Raw genomic sequence first — 21,063 nt, forward strand, 5'->3', positions numbered from 1 at the left:
CATATCAGAAAGGAAGACAAGATTTACATGAAAATAAAATTTGATTAGTCCATGAATAACTTTATTCAGACAATATATTTGATATAAAGGTAATTTCAATTTTAATGACAAAGGTGTAGATAAAACAGAAGAAAACATGCACTGCATACTGCAGAATGGCTTCATCTTATCACAGAAGTTTGCAGAGTGCAAGGCACTATGTTCCCAGAATCATCTTCACCAGCAATTCCTGCAAAAATTACATATAATTTCTAGGCATTACTGTTTTAGTTTTATCTGAAGTGACTGAACAATGATTTTGAAGAAACCGAAAATGAAACCGGAAGAGAGAAAATCTCAAGCCTTCCACATTTCACGATAATAAATGCCGTAACCTGTCTCAATCTAAGTTCCTTTTGGCATTTGGTTTCTTAAAAATCAAAGAATGTTTTGAACAATATTGCAATTTCTATACCTTTCAGACTGTATAATTACTTGAATAAAGTTGTTTACAGCGTTACCATACAGACAATCTGAAAGGAGACCAATATGGTAATATTGTAATTTTAAAAGAAAATTTGGCCCATAGCCACAGCAGAAAGATACAGAAAATAAAGCCAAATTTAAATAGAAGATGTTCACATTAACATGGTGATTTTATTTTTGTGGTAAGCCAGACATGAAGGAAATCTTGTTATTAAAACAGAATTTTAATATAACCTTGCATTTTGCAACTTTCCTGGTACATACCATTTAAAATCCTATTTTGAAGTTTATACCGTCTAACTAGAAGATAAGTATGGAATGTTTTGTGTATTTCTTTCTGGAAATGTTTTAAATTTAAAAAATGGTACTGGTATACACATACTGAATTGGCTTATACCTGATGGTATCTAGCTCGTGGAATGGTGTGATTTTATACACAAGGTAATGTAAACAAATATTTAGTTAAAAATTCGTTATTTGAGGCCTGCCGTACAGCAAAGTATAATATATAAACAATTATCTATTTAAAAAAATTAATACATTGTAATATTAACCATATTTATTACAAGCTATGAAGATGGTTCCTCAGAATAAAAATAGATCCTCTTAAGGTAGTGATAGCAAATGAATTTAGCAGTTCCTTGTCCAAACCTTCGCTCATCCAAAACTGGTGTAATAGTTTCAGAACTGTTCCCTGCACACCAGTAATGAGTCCTTTAACAGTCATATCTTGAGAATTATTCTTCTCCTCATAATATTTGATGATTGGCTCATAAATAGCAATCTTTTCAGTATCTACTTCCTCAGGCTGACCAATGTGTGTCTCAAAATGAATGGTAGGACCAGCGATCACTCCGCTCTTGCATGCTGGTTTGAAAGCAATCATGTCAATGTGCCTATTACTTCCATCAGTGGCCAGTCCATGTACCTCTTCATAAACTAGGAAACCTATTGCTCTCATACTGTGAACTTGATGGTGTCAACTGTTATGCAGAATTTTTCCATACAGACAGGCACCCAGAACATGTGCAAGGGTTTTGTGCTCTCTTCCACAGCGGCAGCATAGGGCATTGTCCTGAGACCTCCACAGCAGAGAGTGCACAGTGGAAACAGCACCAGTCATCTTGATGGCATTACTCCATTTGGAGAAGGTAAGTCTACGATGATCTTGTAGCCATTTATTTGCAGGCATATAGTCACTGAACACCTCCTCTTAACCTTTTAAGTGCTGAGTTTCCAGTTGACTGTTTGGTACCTCAGAGCTGAGTTTTTTCATTCGTATGTAAAAAAAAAAATTGTAGAAGCCTCGATTTTTAACTTATCATTCGGGTGATTAGCTTAAATTGTTTATAAATGTTGGTTCTTTATAAATCTAAATGCAAATGGAAAATCCTACACTTGCATTCAGTATTATTTTGAGATGAAAAAAAACCTACACTTTTGTGCCCATGCATACATCATTTTTGTACAAAGTAAAGTGCCCATAATATTACTTCCTAAAATCTGTAGGCAGCTAATACATGTAACTTCTTAGAAGTACATAAGTTGTTATTTTAAAATGTGGAATGCAGTAATAGTTAAAGGTTTTCTACTGGTTGTCTGTGATGCCGATTTGTTCAACTATCTGCACCAACTCCACTGGCAAAAATGTTTTTAAGAAATCAATGATTTTATGGTTGTCATCAAACACTACTTGGCCCTCAGAGTCTGTCACAGTTACTTGAAAGTCTGGTGGTGTAAAGTAATCTGTCCGCCACGAAAATAGTGAAAAAATAGCTTTTGAACTCACCGTGTTTTTCTTCTTTTGTTTAGAAGAGGCTCTGTTTCTCTCTCATACAATATTTTCTGCACTCTCTGTATCACTTTCACTTTCAAAATTGCTTAACAATTCATTAAAATCATCATCTCCATCATCACTTTCCGCTGTGGTTAATAACTGAAAGATTCTTTGATTCAAAATAACATCGCTGGAGGAGCAACTAGGTTGTTGTTCCGCCATGTTTGTTTACATCACAGATGAACTCTACAGACATCTACAAAAAGCTCTGTAAGTTACTTCCTGAAGCTATAATCTGTGATCAATTAGTTCTACATAATGCTCAACAGATGGCAGAACACGTCAGAGATCAAACTGGCATTCGAGAGTGAACTGGGAAACTCAAAAAATTTAAGTTCTCGCGCACCGTCGATAGACGGGCGTAGCAGTGCTGGACCAGCCGTGTCAGCCCGTCTATAGGCAGGCGTAGCACTCATCGGGTTAAATGATGCCGCAGCTTCCTGATATCTGGTAAAAGTGTGTTACAGTCTCTGAACTTTTCGTTGATGGCACATCTCAAAAGTTTGTCAGCATCAGTTAAAAAATGTTCTGGAATCTTAAGGGGGAAAACTTGGGAAGGATAAATCAGTGTTGGGGAAACAGAGTTGAGAACAACAAATTTCTGATCAGACTTCAAAAGAGGAGAATTAATTAGGATGTCAATCTTATCACTTAAATTGACCAATATTTCAGGATTATCAAGGACAATTTCATTTTGAATGTTAATTCCCAGGTAGTGTATGTTTCCACCAGGAAATAATGACTGGATGATGTTTTTTTCATAGATAAGTAAATCCACAGGGAAATTTTTTCCATCTTTGACAAATAAGCAAATAGACTAAGTATTAACAGCAAGGCCTATCTCCTGAAATCACTGCAAAGCTAATCTGGTTAATTCTGCAACAGATTCCAGATTTGATCAGAAGTTGATCAGTTTGACAAACATGTAATTGATGCTTCATAGTTTGAACTATAGGAATTCGTTCCTTCCAGAGCAATACGGGATTCTCACAGCCTACCAGGGTTCCTTCCTTCACTCCCCACGACTATATGGTATGCTAAATAAAATTATGCCGATTAGTTAGGTGTGTCAAATTAAAATGAACTCAATTCTGAGTTTGAGAACAAGAAATTGATTTCTCACATATGAGGTAAAAGTGGACAACATAATATCCATCAGATATAAATCGACATGGATACAGCCTAGGATTTGTTTTGTACGACAAATCTGCACGGCCAGTTAGATTATCGATTGTTTACAGTAAATTAGGTACACAAGATCATCTCAGTCTCAAGTGAAATTGTTTAACGACAGTTGCATCGATATCGAAGATTAGGGGCGTATTAACGACTGTTTTGAATGGACAGCTGAACCTGTTTTATATGTAACTCTGTTCTGCGTAATTCGTATTTGTTCGTAATTTCCTTTAGGTCCTGGCAAAATGTAATTAAAGAGCGTGTTAATTAAACCTCATTTATACGTAATCCGTTTATATGTAATTCGCTGTTATACGTAATAAGTGTCAGTAAAATATAACTGAGTTTTGCGTAATTGTAATGAGCACGTGCTTTTTTAAAATAAACTACTGTATTTACGAAGTTTCCTCTTTGATGGCATAGGCGGAAGTAGAGCGGTCGGGTTTCGGTGCTGAAACAGAGCACAAAGAGTTTCGCCGAGTGACACTGTTGACCCTTGCTGGTAGCTTAACAAAGGCCAACTCAGTGAGTCCCCTTCGCTCTCTATCTCGCTCCTCTACCTTCGTCGTTTTTTACCTTCACAATGCTGCCAAAGATTAAGATACATGACAAGCAAAGTGGGTGGTTTCGGTGCAGAAACAAAAGACTTCATTTATGGACTTTACTTCGGCTGCCTGGAAGCAGGTGTCATCCTCCACAATCGGCAACTGTTTCCGCAAAGCTGGTGTCTTACTAGAAGAGGCTGCCTCTAATGATGATAATGAGGATGAAGTTTTGTCTGGCAATGAGCTAATGCTACCGGAGGATGTAGAATTCGATACTTTTGTGCATTTCGATGATAATCTGGCTGTATGTTGAGAACTAACTACTGGAGGGTGTAGAATTCGATACTTTTGTGCATTTTGATGATAATCTGGCTGTATGTTGAGAACTAACTACCGGAGGGTGTAGAATTCGATACTTTTGTGCATTTCAATGATAATCTGGCTGTATGTTGAGAATTACCGGATGAAGAGATTATTGCTAATGTATGACAACAACGCGGTGGTGATGGACCAGCTACAAGCGATAGTGACAGTGATGAAGATAACGACTTGAATCTTGAAACACCTGGAATGAGTGAAGTGTTAAGTGCAATCGATGTGTGTAGGCGTTACATGTGTTAAAAGTTGTATTGGAAATGCTTTGAATTCATTATTAAGTTTGCAAAAGGAGGTTTATACTCTTAATGCAAGAAAAGTGAAACAAGCCAAACTACATGATTTCTTTAAGGCTGGATCAAGTTCAAAATAATATTTTCTGTCTCAATGTATGTATAATTTGCAAGGATTTTCTATTCCATTGTTTTTTCAGTAAATATGTGATGTATTATGTAAGTCTGATTTCTAAGTAATTCTGAGTTACAAAATAGTTTTTTCTCTTCCCTTTGATATACGTATAAGTCAGGTTCAACTTATTAGCCTCAAGTCAGAGTTATAGATGTAAATATGGTTATTCCCTTTGTCGGCTTTAGTAACTAGAGAATCAAAAATTCAGTTGATTTTTGTCAAATTTCATACTACAACCCCACTGTACAATACATTCCCACGACAAAACTAATATGTATTCTAATATTAACCAGAGAATTTAATAACTACAGTAGCAGAAATTGAGCGGGCTATATCTAAACTACCTCTGGAAAAATAGAAGAGACTAGATATGAAATACCATACAATCTCGAATACTACCTGCCACCGAATAAGACCCGCACCCTTATTTTGAAAGAACAAAATATATAAAAAAAGCGAAGTCAAAATTATTTACAATCTTTACTAACACACATGAAATGATTAGAAAATACAAATAAAAGTAAACAAAAATTTCCAGAACGATATCCAACGAGTTCATTCATCATCATCAGTACAAACTTCAGAAATTTCATCACCATCACCTTCCCACAAAATGTCATCGCTGCCATCCATAGCATTAGAAATGCTACATTTCCTGAAGTCCTTCCGTATGAGGTCCTCAGGAATACTATTGCATGCCATCAAAATCGACAAACACAGCAGCTGAAGTACCGGGCGCTGAATGCGACCAGTTGGTGTCGATGTGTGATTATCAGCTGCCATCCAGCGGCTGTAGCATAGACGTAATCCCGCCCGGAATGACTGCCAGGTCGGTTTTCCCATCCTCGATATGTTTCTTCACAGTGTCTGTTGTGTGGCCGCGGTAACCGTCGAGAACATGCAAGCTCTTTTGTCCCAATAATGTACTAGGGCGACGTTGCCAGTCACACTTTACCCAGTCTTCCACAAGTGAACTGTCCATCCAGCCGGAGTTCTGAGATCTGACGATAACAGCAGCGGGTAGATTTTTAGGAAGCGTCTTTTGCTTGAGAACAATGTACGGCGGCAATTTGGTTCTGACGGTGAGAATACACAACATTACCTACACCATTGCTTTTCATTACTACCTGTTCTAATGGTAACACTTTTCGTACCCTAAACATTCACAGTCCTGTTCACTGGCATTTCAAAGTAGACTGGCGTCTGATCTGCATTGCCAATTTGGGAAAGCAAATATGCATTTTCCCTCCGCAACCGAATTATGTGACGCTGAAATGACTAACTTCTCATCGTAGGTACCAGGAAGACTGTGAAATTGAGGTATGCCTTCGTATGCTCAACCCATTTCTTTTATAAAAATTACAAACCCATCCTCGGCTTGCCTTAAACCCTTCCGATGAAAGTTCCTTTGCAATCTCTAATGCCTTTAGCTGACACATTTCGGTTGACACACCATTTCCCAATTCTTGTCTTTCTGTCACATATTTATAGTTTCTTTTCAATTTCTGGAAACTGTACACTTAGTCCACGAAAAGCTCTATGATCACCACTACATGTTAATAGCAGATTTTTCTTCTTTCTCCAATCAGGAATACATGACTTGTCAAAATCGTATTTTCTACCAGCGGCACGATTTCCAATAATTTCGGATTTCTGAACTACTTTCAGTTTCTCACTCACGGTAAAAGATTGCAAACGCTTTGTGGAATTCATGTTGATACTCCGAGAATGTGCGTAAGACTGACACAAAGCGCAGAACTAGTGTATACTGAGAGCGGAGAGAGCATTGTTGCCAAGCCGCGCCGGTGGTGATGCCGATTTACGCGCATTTGGAAAGATAAATTTTCCAACATTTTAAATAAGACCCGCACCTAATTTTGGAAGCGATATTTTCGAAAAAACAGTTCGGGTGGTATTCGAGATTATACAGTACGTAAAAAAATATACGTAACTAATCTCATGATTAGGCCCGTATTGAAATTTGCTATAAATGCTTACAATATAGTAACTATTTCAATCCACCTATTCAATACAAATTGGTTTTATGTTGCTAGTTCATAATATTACAACATGAATTTGCAGGGACATGTTTCGATTTATTTACAAGCATCTTCAGTCTACACAATTGTCTCAAGGTTAAGACCTGTCATATTTGGATTGTTTTCATAAAATATTTTGCTTGAGTATATGTCCATGTTTGGTAATAATATAGGAAATATGTAAACATTAAAAGTATAACAATATGAATTACAATGTTGGATAGAAGTAACCCTTAAATTCTAAAATACATTGACGTGTAAATGTGAAAACAATTTTCAACAAAAAAAGAAATTTTAAGTTGTAGTTACTATGTTTTGGACGTCAATGTATTTTAGAATTTAAGGGTTACTTCTATCCAACATTGTAATTCATATTGTTATACTTATAATGTTTACATATTTCCTATATTATTACCAAACATGGACACATACTCAAGCAAAATATTTTGTAAAAACAATCCAAATACGACAGGTCTTAACCTTGAGACAATTGTGTAGGCTGAAGATGCTTGTACGTAAAGCGAAACATGTCCCTGCAAATTCATGTTGTAATATTATGAACTAGCAACATAAAACCAATTTGTATTGAATAGGTGGATTGAAATAGTTACTTTATTGTAAGCACATAAAAAATTACCAAACCTAACCACTTCACATAATTCATATAACACAAACACTCCCCAAATTCCTAAAAAAAGCTATACGGAATCTCAAAACTAGAAGTTAAGGAAAATAGTCTAATAGTTATTACAGCCGACAAAGGGAATACCACGGTCATTATGCAAAAACAAGACTATACTGAAAAAAAAAAAAAATCTCAGACACCTCGTTCTTTAAGATCAAAAAGACCCTACTAATAAAGCCCAAAGAGACTTAAAACAAATCCTAAAAAGTACCTCGTTCATCCTGAGTGAACATGAAGCTCAGAAGCTAATTAGCATGAATCCAAGTATCCCATTAACGAGAACCTTTCCCAAAATCCATAAAAATGGTATTCCTATAAGACAAATTATTAATTACAGAAATAGTCCTGTCTACAAAACATCCAAATTTATACACAATTTTTTAAAGAAACACTACAGATATTTTAATAAGTATCTCAACAAAAATTCAGTTGATTTTTGTCAAATTTCCTCAAATCATACTACAACCCCATTATACAATACATTCCTATGACATAACCAATATGTATTCTGATATACCTGTCAACAAAACTATTAACATAACAACAACCTATACAAACACAGCTCTTTAAGCAGATATGAAACTGACAAATTTATTTATATATTTATTTAGTTTATTTTCCGGGTTGAACCGTGTTGTTGTTGTCGTCGTCTGTACATCATGTACAGTTAGCCGATGTTTCGAATACATTGCAGTATTCTTTGTCAAGGCGACTGAAATATCTATACTCGATCCCAAGGAGACTGACTACCTCGGATCAAGTAGGGGTATTTCAATCGCCTTGACAAAGAATACTGTAATGTATTTGAAACGTCGGCAAACTGTACGTGATGTACAGACAACAACACGGTTCAACCCGGAAAATAAACTAAATAATTCTTCACACCATGGAAACTTCACCTCTAAGATAAATTTATTTATATCTTGAAAATTGTCCTTTCCAATAATTATTTCTCATTTCATAATTTATCGACAGGAAGGCCTCCCTATGGGAGCACCCTCTTCGGGCATACTTGCAGAGATTTATGTTGACCATCTTGAAGATAAGATCTTGAACAAAATAGAGGGAATTGCCTTTTGGACGCGCTATGCAGACAATGTTTTTACTATAATTGTCCAGAAAGCCTCTAATGGCGAAACAATTCTTAATCATTTGAACCGAATAGATCCTTCTATAAAATTTACATTAGAATCAGAAGTTGACAAATCACTGAATTTCCTAGATTTAAATTAACTGTCACTAGAACGAGAAACTTCTTCCTTTCTTCATGGGGCCTCTAAATATTAGTTCCTAATTAGCGTCAACCTCCAAGATCTTTTGCTACTCTGTTTTTCCTTTATTCCAGCCTAGATATAGCTGCTCCCTTCACAAAGTTGCAGATTTGGGTCTTCTTGGATATTTTCTCTCTTTTCACCTGGTAGTCCTAGAGTGGAGAGTCTGATTCTGCCCGGCGCCAAACATTCGAAAAGTATGTGTTTAAGAATGGTTTCAATAAATCATTTATTGACAAAATCGTCAATAAAATCAGAAAATAAGCCTGTGATCACTTACGAGAGAATCAAACACGAAAAAAAGATACATTTACATCACATTTACTTACAATAATGATAAGATAAATCAAATCCAAATCTTTTTGAAAGACAGAATTTTAATATAGCTTTAAGACTGTCAATAATAATTAACTTTGCTTTTTAATCATCATAAAATTAATAGCAGATCTAAATTCCCTAATTCAGGAGTCTATAAATTGAAATTGTATCCACTGTCCCGCCAGCTATATCAAACAGGACACAGCTTTTCTATTCGTTATTTAGAACACGTTCCTGCCAAAAAATATGGTAAATTCTAAGCCATGAGTAGTCACATGTTTGACTATAACCATTCATTTTCAGACATTGAACAAGATCTTTCCGTCCTAAAAATAATTAATAAAGGCGCTCTTCTCAACATAGGGCCTATATGAAAATATTTTTATTAATACTGATCAAAGAATTAACCCCAAAAGTAACCAAAATGAAATCTCCGAAACTTACATCCTCTTTGAAGAAATTATAAAAACTAATAATAATAATAATGTTATTTGCTTTACGTCCCACTAACTACTTTTTAAGGTCTTCGGAGACGCCGAGGTGCCGGAATTTAGTCCCGCAGGAGTTCTTTAACGTGCCAGTAAATCTACAGACACGGGGCTGTCGTATTTGAACACCTTCAAATACCACAGGACTGAGCCAGGATCGAACCTGCCAAGTTGGGGTTAGAAGGCCAGCGCCTTAACCGTCTGAGCCACTCAGCCCGGCATTATAAAATATTAAAATAAAAACTTTTTTCAGAATATGAACAATTCTAACGCTTTTAATTCATCTGTTCCCCTCCACTCAGCTTTCCCTACTACCACTCCCCTCAACCCTGCTCTCGAACACGCTGCTCCTAGCTTACAACTAACAGCAACACATGAGCCGGCCGGACAAGACAGAGAGAGACAAACAAGGCGGAGAAGTAAATGCTCAGACGCCGTAAAACACTTTATTTCAGTATTTCATATAAGTCGCTTACCTTTTTTTCTTCCTTTTGTTTTTTCTTCCTAGATCTTCCAAATAATATATGGATTGCACGAATTTGTCCGGCCACATAATTCAACATTGAGTTATTCCACCTAAAAACAAGCCCCGTTTGATCAGATATTTCACTTACTCAAGGCTTCCAACATGAGATCACATCAACGTATTTCCAGTTTGAACTACGATTTTAGAACGTTATGATAATCTTTTTAATTTCATTGTGTACATTAAAAACTCAATGGGGCTTTAATCATTCAATAATTGGTCTTAAGACTGTTTTAAAAAAAATCTGTGTTTACATGTGACCGATTGAGTCACTTCGACTCTTCAACATTTTAATATATGTCATTGTTTATTAGTATTAAGATTATCATGTGTTTTACCATAATGGCTTAGGCTGAAGATGTATCACAATAGAAGAGACGACACATGTCCCTTTTCTTAAAATAAAGTTAAAAAAAAAAATTGTACTGTATTGTAAGGGCGGAGTCACTCAATCATTAAGACCTTATTTCTTGTTATGTTAGACGAACAAAACAAAACTTGCATCACACTTCTGTGACGCTGTGTTACTGAGGTAGCAGCTTACAAAGCTTGGTTTTGCACTGAACCTTCTTCCGTTGCTATCCTGGAATTTCCTATCAGGAACTCTCACCAGCCACACGTCTTCCGTTATCGAAGCAGGCAATCATTACCAGTTATTGAAGATATTCCAATGTGCCTGCAATCATTGCACAGAGAAGTAGCTGCATCAGCTAGAGGTAAGTTGAACAAAGTGATCCATTCAAATCCTGATTTTGAATTTGTCAAGCTTATAAAAGCTGTATTGTGGTGAAAATGCAAAAGACGTACAATTTAACCTCAGTTTGTTCCTAATGTCTTCTGATTAATATTATTGAGAAGCGTAAAACAATTTATGTTTAAACCTGTGTCCACTCTTCCAATAATTGTTGAAATGTTATAACTTATATTAATGAACTACTCCTCATGTAGTTCTTCTCTTCTCACTGGTCTGTCTATAAGTGTGACTTTGCAATACACCGGCATTGGCACTGCACCAGCTGTAACTTTCCAGTACGTCACGTCCTGGTGCCATCATGAGTCTTCCCGGGGTTGTAATTATAGCCTATTATTATTTATTATCATCGTACTTTAAACTGTTTTGAATGATTTAAGGGATGTTTAATGATCTAGTGAATTAAAGAATTATGTAATTTTAATGGAATTTGAATTGCTGTGTTTTCTTGATACATGAATTTAATTTATATAGTGAAGTTTAGGAAGTCTTTTAGGTGCATGTGTTTGCTGAGGTTTTTGTTACGTCGTACTCTGGTGATGTCACTGGCCCACATGCAACCGTAAATTGTAGTTCATTATTATCGCCACCACCATCATCGTCGTCATATTTTAGACTGGTGTGGAAATATTTTAGAGGCTATTTAATGAGCAACAGCAAATTAATAAATGATATACCGTATTTACTCAAATTAACCCCGCACCCTAATTTTAGGAAGGCTCATTTTGGAAAAAATGAAATTAAGTAAAATTCCTTCCATCGAAAGAGTAAAGTATGCATAAACAAATAGTTCATATCACTCCGCGAGGTCCACGCGGTCTTTGCGCAAATATGAACATGTAACTTTACTGATATGGCTGCTTTGCTTGAACAAATTTGAGATGATATAAATACATTATCACTGCTGTAAAATATATTTGCCATGAAAATTAGCAAGTAGGCCTAGGTATTTCATTAATCTGAACTTGCAATAGGCTCGATTCCCTGTAGATTGGAAGATTTGTTGTCTTTTGCATCACTAGAATCCTCTCTTGAATTACTTACAAATTTGTCACACTGCACATCTAAAACACTTTTCACACGCGGTCTCTTTTTTACTTGGATATTAACACGACCGATGGTGAATAAAAATATTCTAAGACCCGTTACTGTATTCAATTAACATTGTTACACAGTTTAAACCTTTCAAATATCATGGAAAGAACTATTTCCGAAATGTATCTAACAATGTGCATTTATATTATTCAAATAATGCACTTGGATAAATCACTGACAAACAAAACCACGCACGACGAAAGAAAAAAAATGCGATTCAAAGATGAGGACAAATTATGCTGGCTCCCCTGTGCAAGTGCCTTATTTTTGGATTACTGTATGCATTTTTATATGTCTTGTACTTGCACGGAAAGAACTCAATGCCCTTAAAACTTCGTGGTTTGTCGAACTTTCCTATGACTAGGGGAGGAAGTCTTTCGCTTCCGTCTGCATTGCAACACAGTACAGTGACCCCATCTCCTTTAAAAAATTGCCCGTTAAGGCTAGGCATAAAAAACAATGCAGTTACATTGGCATTGACAATATTGTTCCGTGTGTATGAATTGTTTATATTTATAACCTACGCTTTTTTGCCAACTGTCGGCATCGCGAGTGTTCATGAATTCTACTTCTCCGCACACTGCCTGTTACGTGATATTGTAGCATTCCTTAAAACGTTGAATACCAAAGAATTATGATTTCACTCGAACTAAGCAACTATAAAACACACTCTTGACACACCGAAGTGAAAGCGTAGAAAGCTACTCCTGCACATTCCGGAAGACGCATTCTACCATGACAAAGAGAAATTCTGAATTTAAATTACTCTGTAAAATGCTATATTTAAAATGTAAAGGCAGTTTTAAATTAAAAGTATGAATTGTTTTCCATTTAAATATGACAAATGGGGGCAGTTTTCTTCCATCTGCGGTTACACAAAGCGTAACTGTACACCCAACACTGCAAACTGGGTGTGTTGCCAACCTTGACGCAAATAAAACCCGCACCCCAATTTCGGGCCTCAAATTTTTTAAAAACATATGCGGGGATTATTCGCGTAAATACGGTAATTCTAATGCAGTTTTGAAATGTTATGCTTTACAAAATGCACATTGATTTAGTTAAGCAGAGTAGAGAGTGATGAATCTTTTAGGTGTGTGTGATCGTTGAGGTTATTCTGGTTGGCTTTTTTTGTGGTGTGAATCTATACCGACTCCTTTACATAGTAAGATTTTTTATTATTTTTGTGTAATTTGTGTGTAATATTTTAGGATCAGTTCTGATGTCTGAAGTGGGAGATGTCATATACAGTATGTGTCTGCAAAAGGCTGACTGCCTGTTGTGTCTAAATGCATTTTTTTGTTTCTTTGTACCTGGTGTGAAAGTTTACATTTTGTCTGGCTGACGTATGTAGCATTACAATTTGATTTCTGGCATTTCAGTTCATATATCCTTGAATGAGAGAATTGATGGGAGTATACTAAGATGGTTCGGACATGTAAAGAGGATGGAAGAGGGAACAATACCAAAATAGATGATGGAGATGAAGTTCTAGGGAAAGAGAGTGAGATTATTATTAAGCGTTTGGCATTACATAACTTAAAATCTAAGTTACAGTAATATACAATACAAATACTTTACAATAGTACATTCATATTTTTTATAAAGTCTATTGCCTCTGGCTTGGTATTAAAAAAAATCACTGAGATCAGCTGTATACGCACTTACAGGAGTGAGAAAGAGACCTAGAACAAGGTGGATCTATTCAATAAAGAGTAGTGCAAGAAGAAAACTAGACTGGGACAAAATGATGGAAGAGGAATGGTGGAAGGAGAAAGGAAGGAAGAGAAGTGCCAAGGAGGATGATCCCTGATTTGGAGAAATGGTCTTTTCTACTTAGATTACATTTACCAATTTGTATTTGAATGTGGTGTTTGTGCTGAATACTATTTAAATTCTTGCTTTTTGAATACGTCAGCAATTTTGTACATGGTTCTATACACAAAATTAAGAACTACATGTTTATCATTTTCCGGTGAGGGTTTGTATAGGTATTTTAGCTGTTTTATTAATAGCCGGTCTACTGTGTTGGGATGACAGTTGTTTTCTATCAAAATTAATTTTTTTTATTTGTAATTTGTTGTTAAAATCTGTTTTGCTCATTGTTATGTTTATAGCTCTGTGTATCGCTGCATTCAGTCCTGCTAATTTGTCTGTGGTCAAGTGATTGGAATCGTCTATTGAGTGTGATGTTTGAGTGGGTTTCCTGCACAATTTTTATCTTGTATGATCATTTATTTCTACTGATTGTGATGTCCAAAAATGTTATCTTCCCATTTGTTTCCGGTTCCATTGTGAACTTGATTGAATTGTATAAAGAGTAAAGTGTGTCAAGTAAGTGTTGTGCATTTGTGACAACATTATCATAAATGTATATTACATCATCAATGCATCTGCTTCACTGCAATATTCCTTTGGAGTTTTGGTCAGTTAAGAGTTTGTTCTCAATGCTGTTTAAGAATATGTTTACTACTATTCCTAACTGATACGGAGATTTAGTGGACCAAATAAATCTTTTTTCTTTTCTTTTCCTTCCTGAATGACAATCTTTTCAACCTATAACAACAACAAAGACAATAAATTTAACGATATCTTAACAAGACTTAAACTTTAGGAACAACAGAAGACAAGCTCACAAGCTTAAGTTTTTCACCAGGGAGAGAAGTTTTTAAGAATGAAATTACAATTTTGAAAGAAAATCGATCCATGGGCCATATTACCAAGAAGCTGAGATTTCACAAGAGTGGAATCAAAGTCACTTTGAGAACAGTTGCACTTCTAGAGGGAGTACAAACCCTCAGTTTTAAGTTCACACATTACCGAAAGGTATCGAACCCCGGACTACAATTTCACACTTCAGGTGCCTTACTTGGGAGTTCATTAGAACATCTATAACCATTCTTAAAAGCTCATCAGGCTTTTACACTCGCTAGCCTTATTCATCAAACAGGGAAGCCACACAAAAAAGCAGATTGAAAGATCTAGAAAATTACAGGAGCCTTAGCTCATACTACATGGCTCAGAAAAGTAAAAATAAACAATTAATGGAAAGGCCAAGAGTAAAATGAAAGGGAGGCTGAACCAACTCAAGCACTCGAAAGAAATGACTTGTTAATAGAACCTAATGGGGTAGAAGGCCCGGTGACACAGAGGATATGCCATGCTACTTGGTGACTAAGATAGGAATAAGTTAAAGTCCTAAACACAAGACAGAAAAATTTTGTTAAAAAACTCAAGTCACCAGAAAACACAGTGAATGAGGGAAGATGTCCTCATGAGTCCTTACATTCCATAATCTCCATAGGGATTTTATGTATGTCCGTAGATTGCCTAGAAAATCTAAATTCTAAGTCCTAACAGAAAGAAGTAAAACCCTACATTAAAACTGAAGGAAAATGCAGCGTGACCTAACAGTTGCATGCTAAGGGGAACGTTGAAATCTTCCCTCTGTCAAACGTAGATAAAGTTCACACTGTTAGGTGATAGTTCTGCCATACCGAAGCTAGCCCCAGCCTCATCATCCGCTCCCCCAGAGGGAGACCTCATTAAATGTTGCATTCTCAAAGTCCCAATAAAAATTGACACTTAAGGATCAAGATCACAACTCTATATAAAGGGGCAGGCTGGATGTGAATATAGAAAATAACTAATTAGACTTCTGACAGGTGGAATATGAGATCATAACGCAGAGAGCTGATTGATAGATAATTACATATTAGGCAGTAATGGTAACTAAGAAACAGTTGAAGATAATTCAGATTAACCAAGCCCAAAACAGAAGCAATTCCTGACCAAGCTAATCACAGTTTAATTCACTACATGGTACTAGAATCAATAGTGGTGACATCTTGTGAAGATACATAAAACTTAGTTGATATGGTTAACTTCAAGCAGTCTTCATTAGATTATTCTGCTGACAGTCGATGAAGCAGGAATTCAAACTCAGGGCGAGGTCTTAATATTTTGACACTAATAATAGTGGACCCATGGCTAATCCTCCTTTTTGGGAATATATCTTATTATTAAACATAAATGTGCCTCAACACCAGTTACAATAGAACTAAGAAAATGCATCAGAACTTTCCATTCTTAAAACAAAATGAATGAATGGTGAACTCTGTGATTTAAAATATACATGATGAGAAGCTGGGTTTTTATCCCGAAATCTCTTCAGCCAAGAATACTCCAGAAGACAGGAAAGTATACAGTTCATTTTCCAAGAACATCTATCATTCCAGTCAAGAATTTATTTTGTCAAGTCAATAACATGTTGACCAAATCATACTTCAGTGTTATAGTGGCAGGCGGCTGATCTATCGGCCATGCGAGCTGCTGCTAAAAATGCCGGGGGTCGATCTGTCAACCAAGTTGTTCTTTCGTCTGTATCTTCAATTCCTGCTGAACAATGGCAGCATAAGTAATACTGCTGGAAAGATTGAAGCATTTACTCTATGAATATATTGATAATATGCGATACTGATATCAGTGAAGTTTTATAAAAGCTTTCTTTCGACGCGTTGTATGTTTCGCGCGTGGTAGACCTGCAGTCTGCCGCTTTGTGTCACTTGTTTGTTATCTTGTTTGTTTATTTAATTCCAATAGTGTAAGGATGGATAAGTATATGAAAGATGATTAAAATATGCAATGTTTTAACATTAAGTGATTCATTGGAGAATAGTTTATCAATTGACAAGTGATCGAATAAAGAGGTTATTGAGTATTTAACCTGTGTGTGCATAATTTTGTAAAAATTCATAATTCTCAAAAAGTACCATCAAGAATTGTGTAAAGCATAAGGTTTTTTAAATTCAAAATTAGCTGAATATTCTCACAAAGGTATCATACCCATGATAAAAATACACAATAAATGTAAAAATTGGGTAAAATTTTGAAATTTGAGTTTTTCAAAAAATTAAAATATAAATGAATAATAAATGAAGAAAATGAAACTCTAATGCAATTATAGTCACACTCACATGTTCTCTATTCACCTGTGTGCTACAGAAAAATACCAGGGATTTACCTGCAAACATGTAAGTAGGAGAATATTTTAGTCTGTACATTTTCAAGAAAATTGTCTTGGCATTCTTAGCGCAAGGCTGGGAACAAAAAGGTTAATATAATTACATTTATCAGCGTCTCAACTTTGAGATTTTCACTTCTAGTTGAAGGATTTAAACAAGTTAAGACCTACATTATTTTAGCCCTATAATGCCCGGCGTGACAAATTTGTCACACGACTTTCAGATGCTATCAGAAGCTATAATACATCTCTTTTATTCTTCCCGGACCACAGTTGAAGAAAATATCCACCAGAGTGTGTTCACGACTGTGTGACAAATGTGCTACACTGGGCATTAAGAATAAAAGAGATGTATTATAGCTTCTGATAGCATCTGAAAGTCATGTGACTAATTTGTCACGCTGGGCATTATAGGGTTAAAAGCTAACATGCCCTTCACATTCAATGAAGCACACGGTTTTCAAACAAGACATTCTCTTTATCAAGAGGCACTAATTTTAATGGATTTCCTATGATGTGCAGTGGTTTTAATACATTTTGGGGCCATTTAATTGAACAACACACATTCTTAACATCACACCACACGAGAATGCACACCTTCCTTTGTGACAATTAAGAAACGATTTAAGAATTCTTAAGAACGGTCTACTATTTTTATGTTTATTGTTTTTGAGAAGACAATCCCATTTTTTTCAAGAGGCTTTACTTTTAAAGATTACCATGAATGGTCAAATGTTTTAATGTATATCTTTTAGTTTCTAAGTGAATGATTATTGTTTACCGTTAATTGTCAGGTAATGATGGCTTGAAACAAGGCAAAACATGTACTGACAAACTGTAACTCATCACAAGTAAAACAAGTATTGATTAGGTTGACCTTAAATAACAAAGTTTTTTGTAACTGAAAACTGACAATAATGGATCACAATGAAGTTTTAATGATTAAGCAAAGCAATAGCACCAGCGAATTGTTGAGCCTTGCAATAAAGAAAGTGGAGCTAGAAGCTACGAGAATCTCCCGCTTGCTATACAAAAGAGCTCAACTCGTGCACTTAAGCCAGTCTCAAGTAAATCAGCCTCTAGTCCATGACAAGCCATTCATGCAGATGGGGCCAACAACAAGCAAAACAACAGTATTGATGAACTGTTGAGGACCACAATAAAAAAAAGCTCCTAGAAGAAGCTGGAAGCTGATTATCAATGGATGGAGTTAGCAACTACTTGAATCTCCTGCTCACCTACTATATACAGTAGCTTAACTGGCATACATCTGTCAGTCTCAATTGAATCAGTCTTGAGTGCGTCAAATGCAGGTGAAGGCAAGCAGTAAGTCATTCATTGGAACGGAGTTCAATAAGGCTTGCTATTGTGAACTGCTCTGGAACGACACTGCACTGTGAGAAGCCCGTGTCAGGAAACTATGATTTAATGCACTGGTGTGCAGTGTGATTACCCGAGTGAGTGCATGCATGTGAGTAGAGAAAAACAGTGTGGAGTGGAAAACTCAAATGCAAGTGAACTTGTGATTAATTGTTAACAGTAGTTCCAAAAATTTAGCGGATAGTAAAACATGTCAACTCTCTGTGTAATAATTTTAGTTTTCAGGTTCGCGATAACCCACTAAAATATAAACTGAAGAGCCAAAGGGAAAAAATATGGATGTCACTTCTTTTTTTCTTCTTGAAACTAAACTAAGAGTGGCATTGCATAGCTTAAGACATTCAGAATGCACATACGGGGTGTTTCACAGCAAGAACGTTGATAGTCAGTTGTAAAGTACGACAGAATGATCAATGTCATTCGCGCATGTTTATTTTAGCCTATACTGCTCCGTGTTCTGTAGCAACCGTTGATTGTGTTCCAAACTCTGTAGGCAACCCTGCTTTCACTGTTCTCAGTCCTTTGCTTGCATAATTATTGTTGTGTGGTTTGTAAGTTATAGAGTGCAATTGCAGTGGTGTCTGTGTTATTTGCAGGACATAATATGGAAAGTGTGGGAGGAAGTCGATGACACTCGAAAGGTTTATACAGCAGAGAAGTCATTTAAGAAGAGAAAAAGCTGTGGAAGGATGTCTGAGGTGGTGATGAAAATGCATTTATTATCTCATGAGGCTGGCCCAGACTGTAAGTGTAAGAGATTACAATGTTTTGAAAATGTGTGTGCTGCACAGAGATCAGAAATTTTTAAAGCATTTAATGAGATGAGAAGTTATGATGAGCAGAATGCCTACTTATTCGGATTGATGTCTATAAACAATAAAACAGCATAGGTCTAGACAAGATTTGGACCAGGCAAGGTTCCATGACAATGCTTATTCTTATATTAGAAGTAAACTTCTATGGTGTGTAGAATTATTTAGATCTTTTTTCCGGGTTGAACTGTGTTGTTTTCTGTACATTCCATACAGTTAGCCGACATTTCAAATACATAGCAGTATTCTTTGTCAAGGCGACTGAAATACCCCCACTCGATCTGAAGTAATCAGTCCAGGCAGCAACAAGGCCAAGGTCAGGAACCATTCTCGTAGTGTGATTGCTGCCTGGGAGACTGATTACCTTGAATCAAGTAGGGGTATTTCAGTCGTCTTGACAAGGTATACTGCAAGGTATTCAAAACGTCGGCAAACTGTACGGAACGTACAGAAAACATCACCATGATTCAACTCAGGAAAAGAACTAAATAAATAATGCTTATTCTTATAAAGTGAGTGTCTCAGATGGTCATAAGATGATTAGCTGCAAGGAGTTCAGACATTGCAAACATCAGGAAAGACTCGAGGTGCAGCACCGAAAGATATGCATGGAGGTATCCCCATTTACATAATAAGAGAGATCCCAAGGAGTTTGAAGAGCACACTGCATCTTACAGAAGTAGGCCAAGTCATTACAGGAACAGTGTAAGTAAGAAACTGTACCTCCCTGCAGGGTTGAATGTACAAAAAATGCATAAGATGTACAAAGACAAAGGTTACCCTAATGTTTCATATCAATATTACAGAAACATGTTCAATCCAGAATTCAATATACAATTTGGTTATCCTACATGCGATACCTGCAGCATGTGCGACAAATTTCAAGCAGAAATGAGTCATTACTGAGAGATTAAAGAACACTACAAATGAAGAAAACTGAACCTTCAAAAAGAAGCAATTAAGCTGAGGACAGAGAGTGATGTACACAAAGTGAAAGCCGAAACATTCTACAGTAGAAAGAAAGCTGCAAAAACAATTATGAAGGTATTGTAATGGCTTTTCAGAAAAATCTCTACATGCGAAACGTTTCTACCAATGATGTGTATTATAGGAGCTAGTTATCTCTGTATTCCTTTAACATTCCTATTCTGTCTACTAGCGACTCTGCGTTCTACTGTTCCGACGAGACCATTGGTGGGAAAGGATCTGACAAAGTTGTATCTATCTTACACCACTTTATATTCAGAAAGTTGGCACCAGATGTTAAGCATCTAGAAATATTCTGCGATGCATGTGGTGGGCAGAATAAAAATTATACTGTTTGCAGATTCTTACACTATATCATCAATAATACAAGAAGATTGAACTCAGTTAAAGTAACATTCCCCATCAGAGGTCACTCTTATTTGGAATGTAACCGCAACATGGCCTTCATTAACAATAAGACACCTGCTGAAATTCCTAAACATTGGCTGGATCACTTTTCTGCAGCAAGAGTGAAACCTTCACCTTTTGATGTCATTAGAGTAGAACAAGCACTTCTCAGATCTTGGACCAGGTTTTTATCACCTTTGTACAAAAATAAGTGTCCTTTTGCTATTCAGCCAGTGAAAGAACTTTTGTTTCAATGCAAGATGGGACCTCTTATCAATTGCTAACTTACAACGGTGTTTGAGAGAGTTCATCTCCATCGCCCGTGTCCCCCTGAAGGTCATAGAGCTGCTGAGCTGAATGCTGGAGAATCCTCTCTTCCTTATTATTTGTACAAAGGTAAGATTTATTTCACGCTCTGACATTGTCCATTTCAGTACAGATTTTTCATGAAAGGAAATAAATTTGCACAGTTATAAAGCAAGCAATATCGTTTAC

General features: G+C 36.2%; 1 protein-coding gene across 2 annotated transcripts in view; it reads right to left on the reverse strand.

Annotated features, from left to right (window-relative positions):
• Window positions 1-45: 45 nt before the first annotated feature.
• Window positions 46-21,063, reverse strand: part of LOC136864748 (uncharacterized) — a 114,368-nt gene continuing 93,350 nt past the window's right edge. The window contains exons 6-7 of one of the 2 annotated variants that reach the window (XM_068226113.1): window positions 10,084-10,183; window positions 46-229 (exon numbers count right to left, since the gene is read on the reverse strand). In XM_068226113.1, the coding sequence (XP_068082214.1) occupies window positions 197-229; window positions 10,084-10,183 (133 nt within the window). In that variant the 3' untranslated portion in view covers window positions 46-196. The remainder of the gene's footprint in view (window positions 230-10,083; window positions 10,184-21,063) is intronic. The other variant, XM_067142115.2, reaches the window with a different exon arrangement.

This window comes from Anabrus simplex, chromosome 1 (genome assembly GCF_040414725.1).
Source record: "Anabrus simplex isolate iqAnaSimp1 chromosome 1, ASM4041472v1, whole genome shotgun sequence".
NCBI classification, from domain to species: Eukaryota; Metazoa; Arthropoda; class Insecta; order Orthoptera; family Tettigoniidae; genus Anabrus; species Anabrus simplex.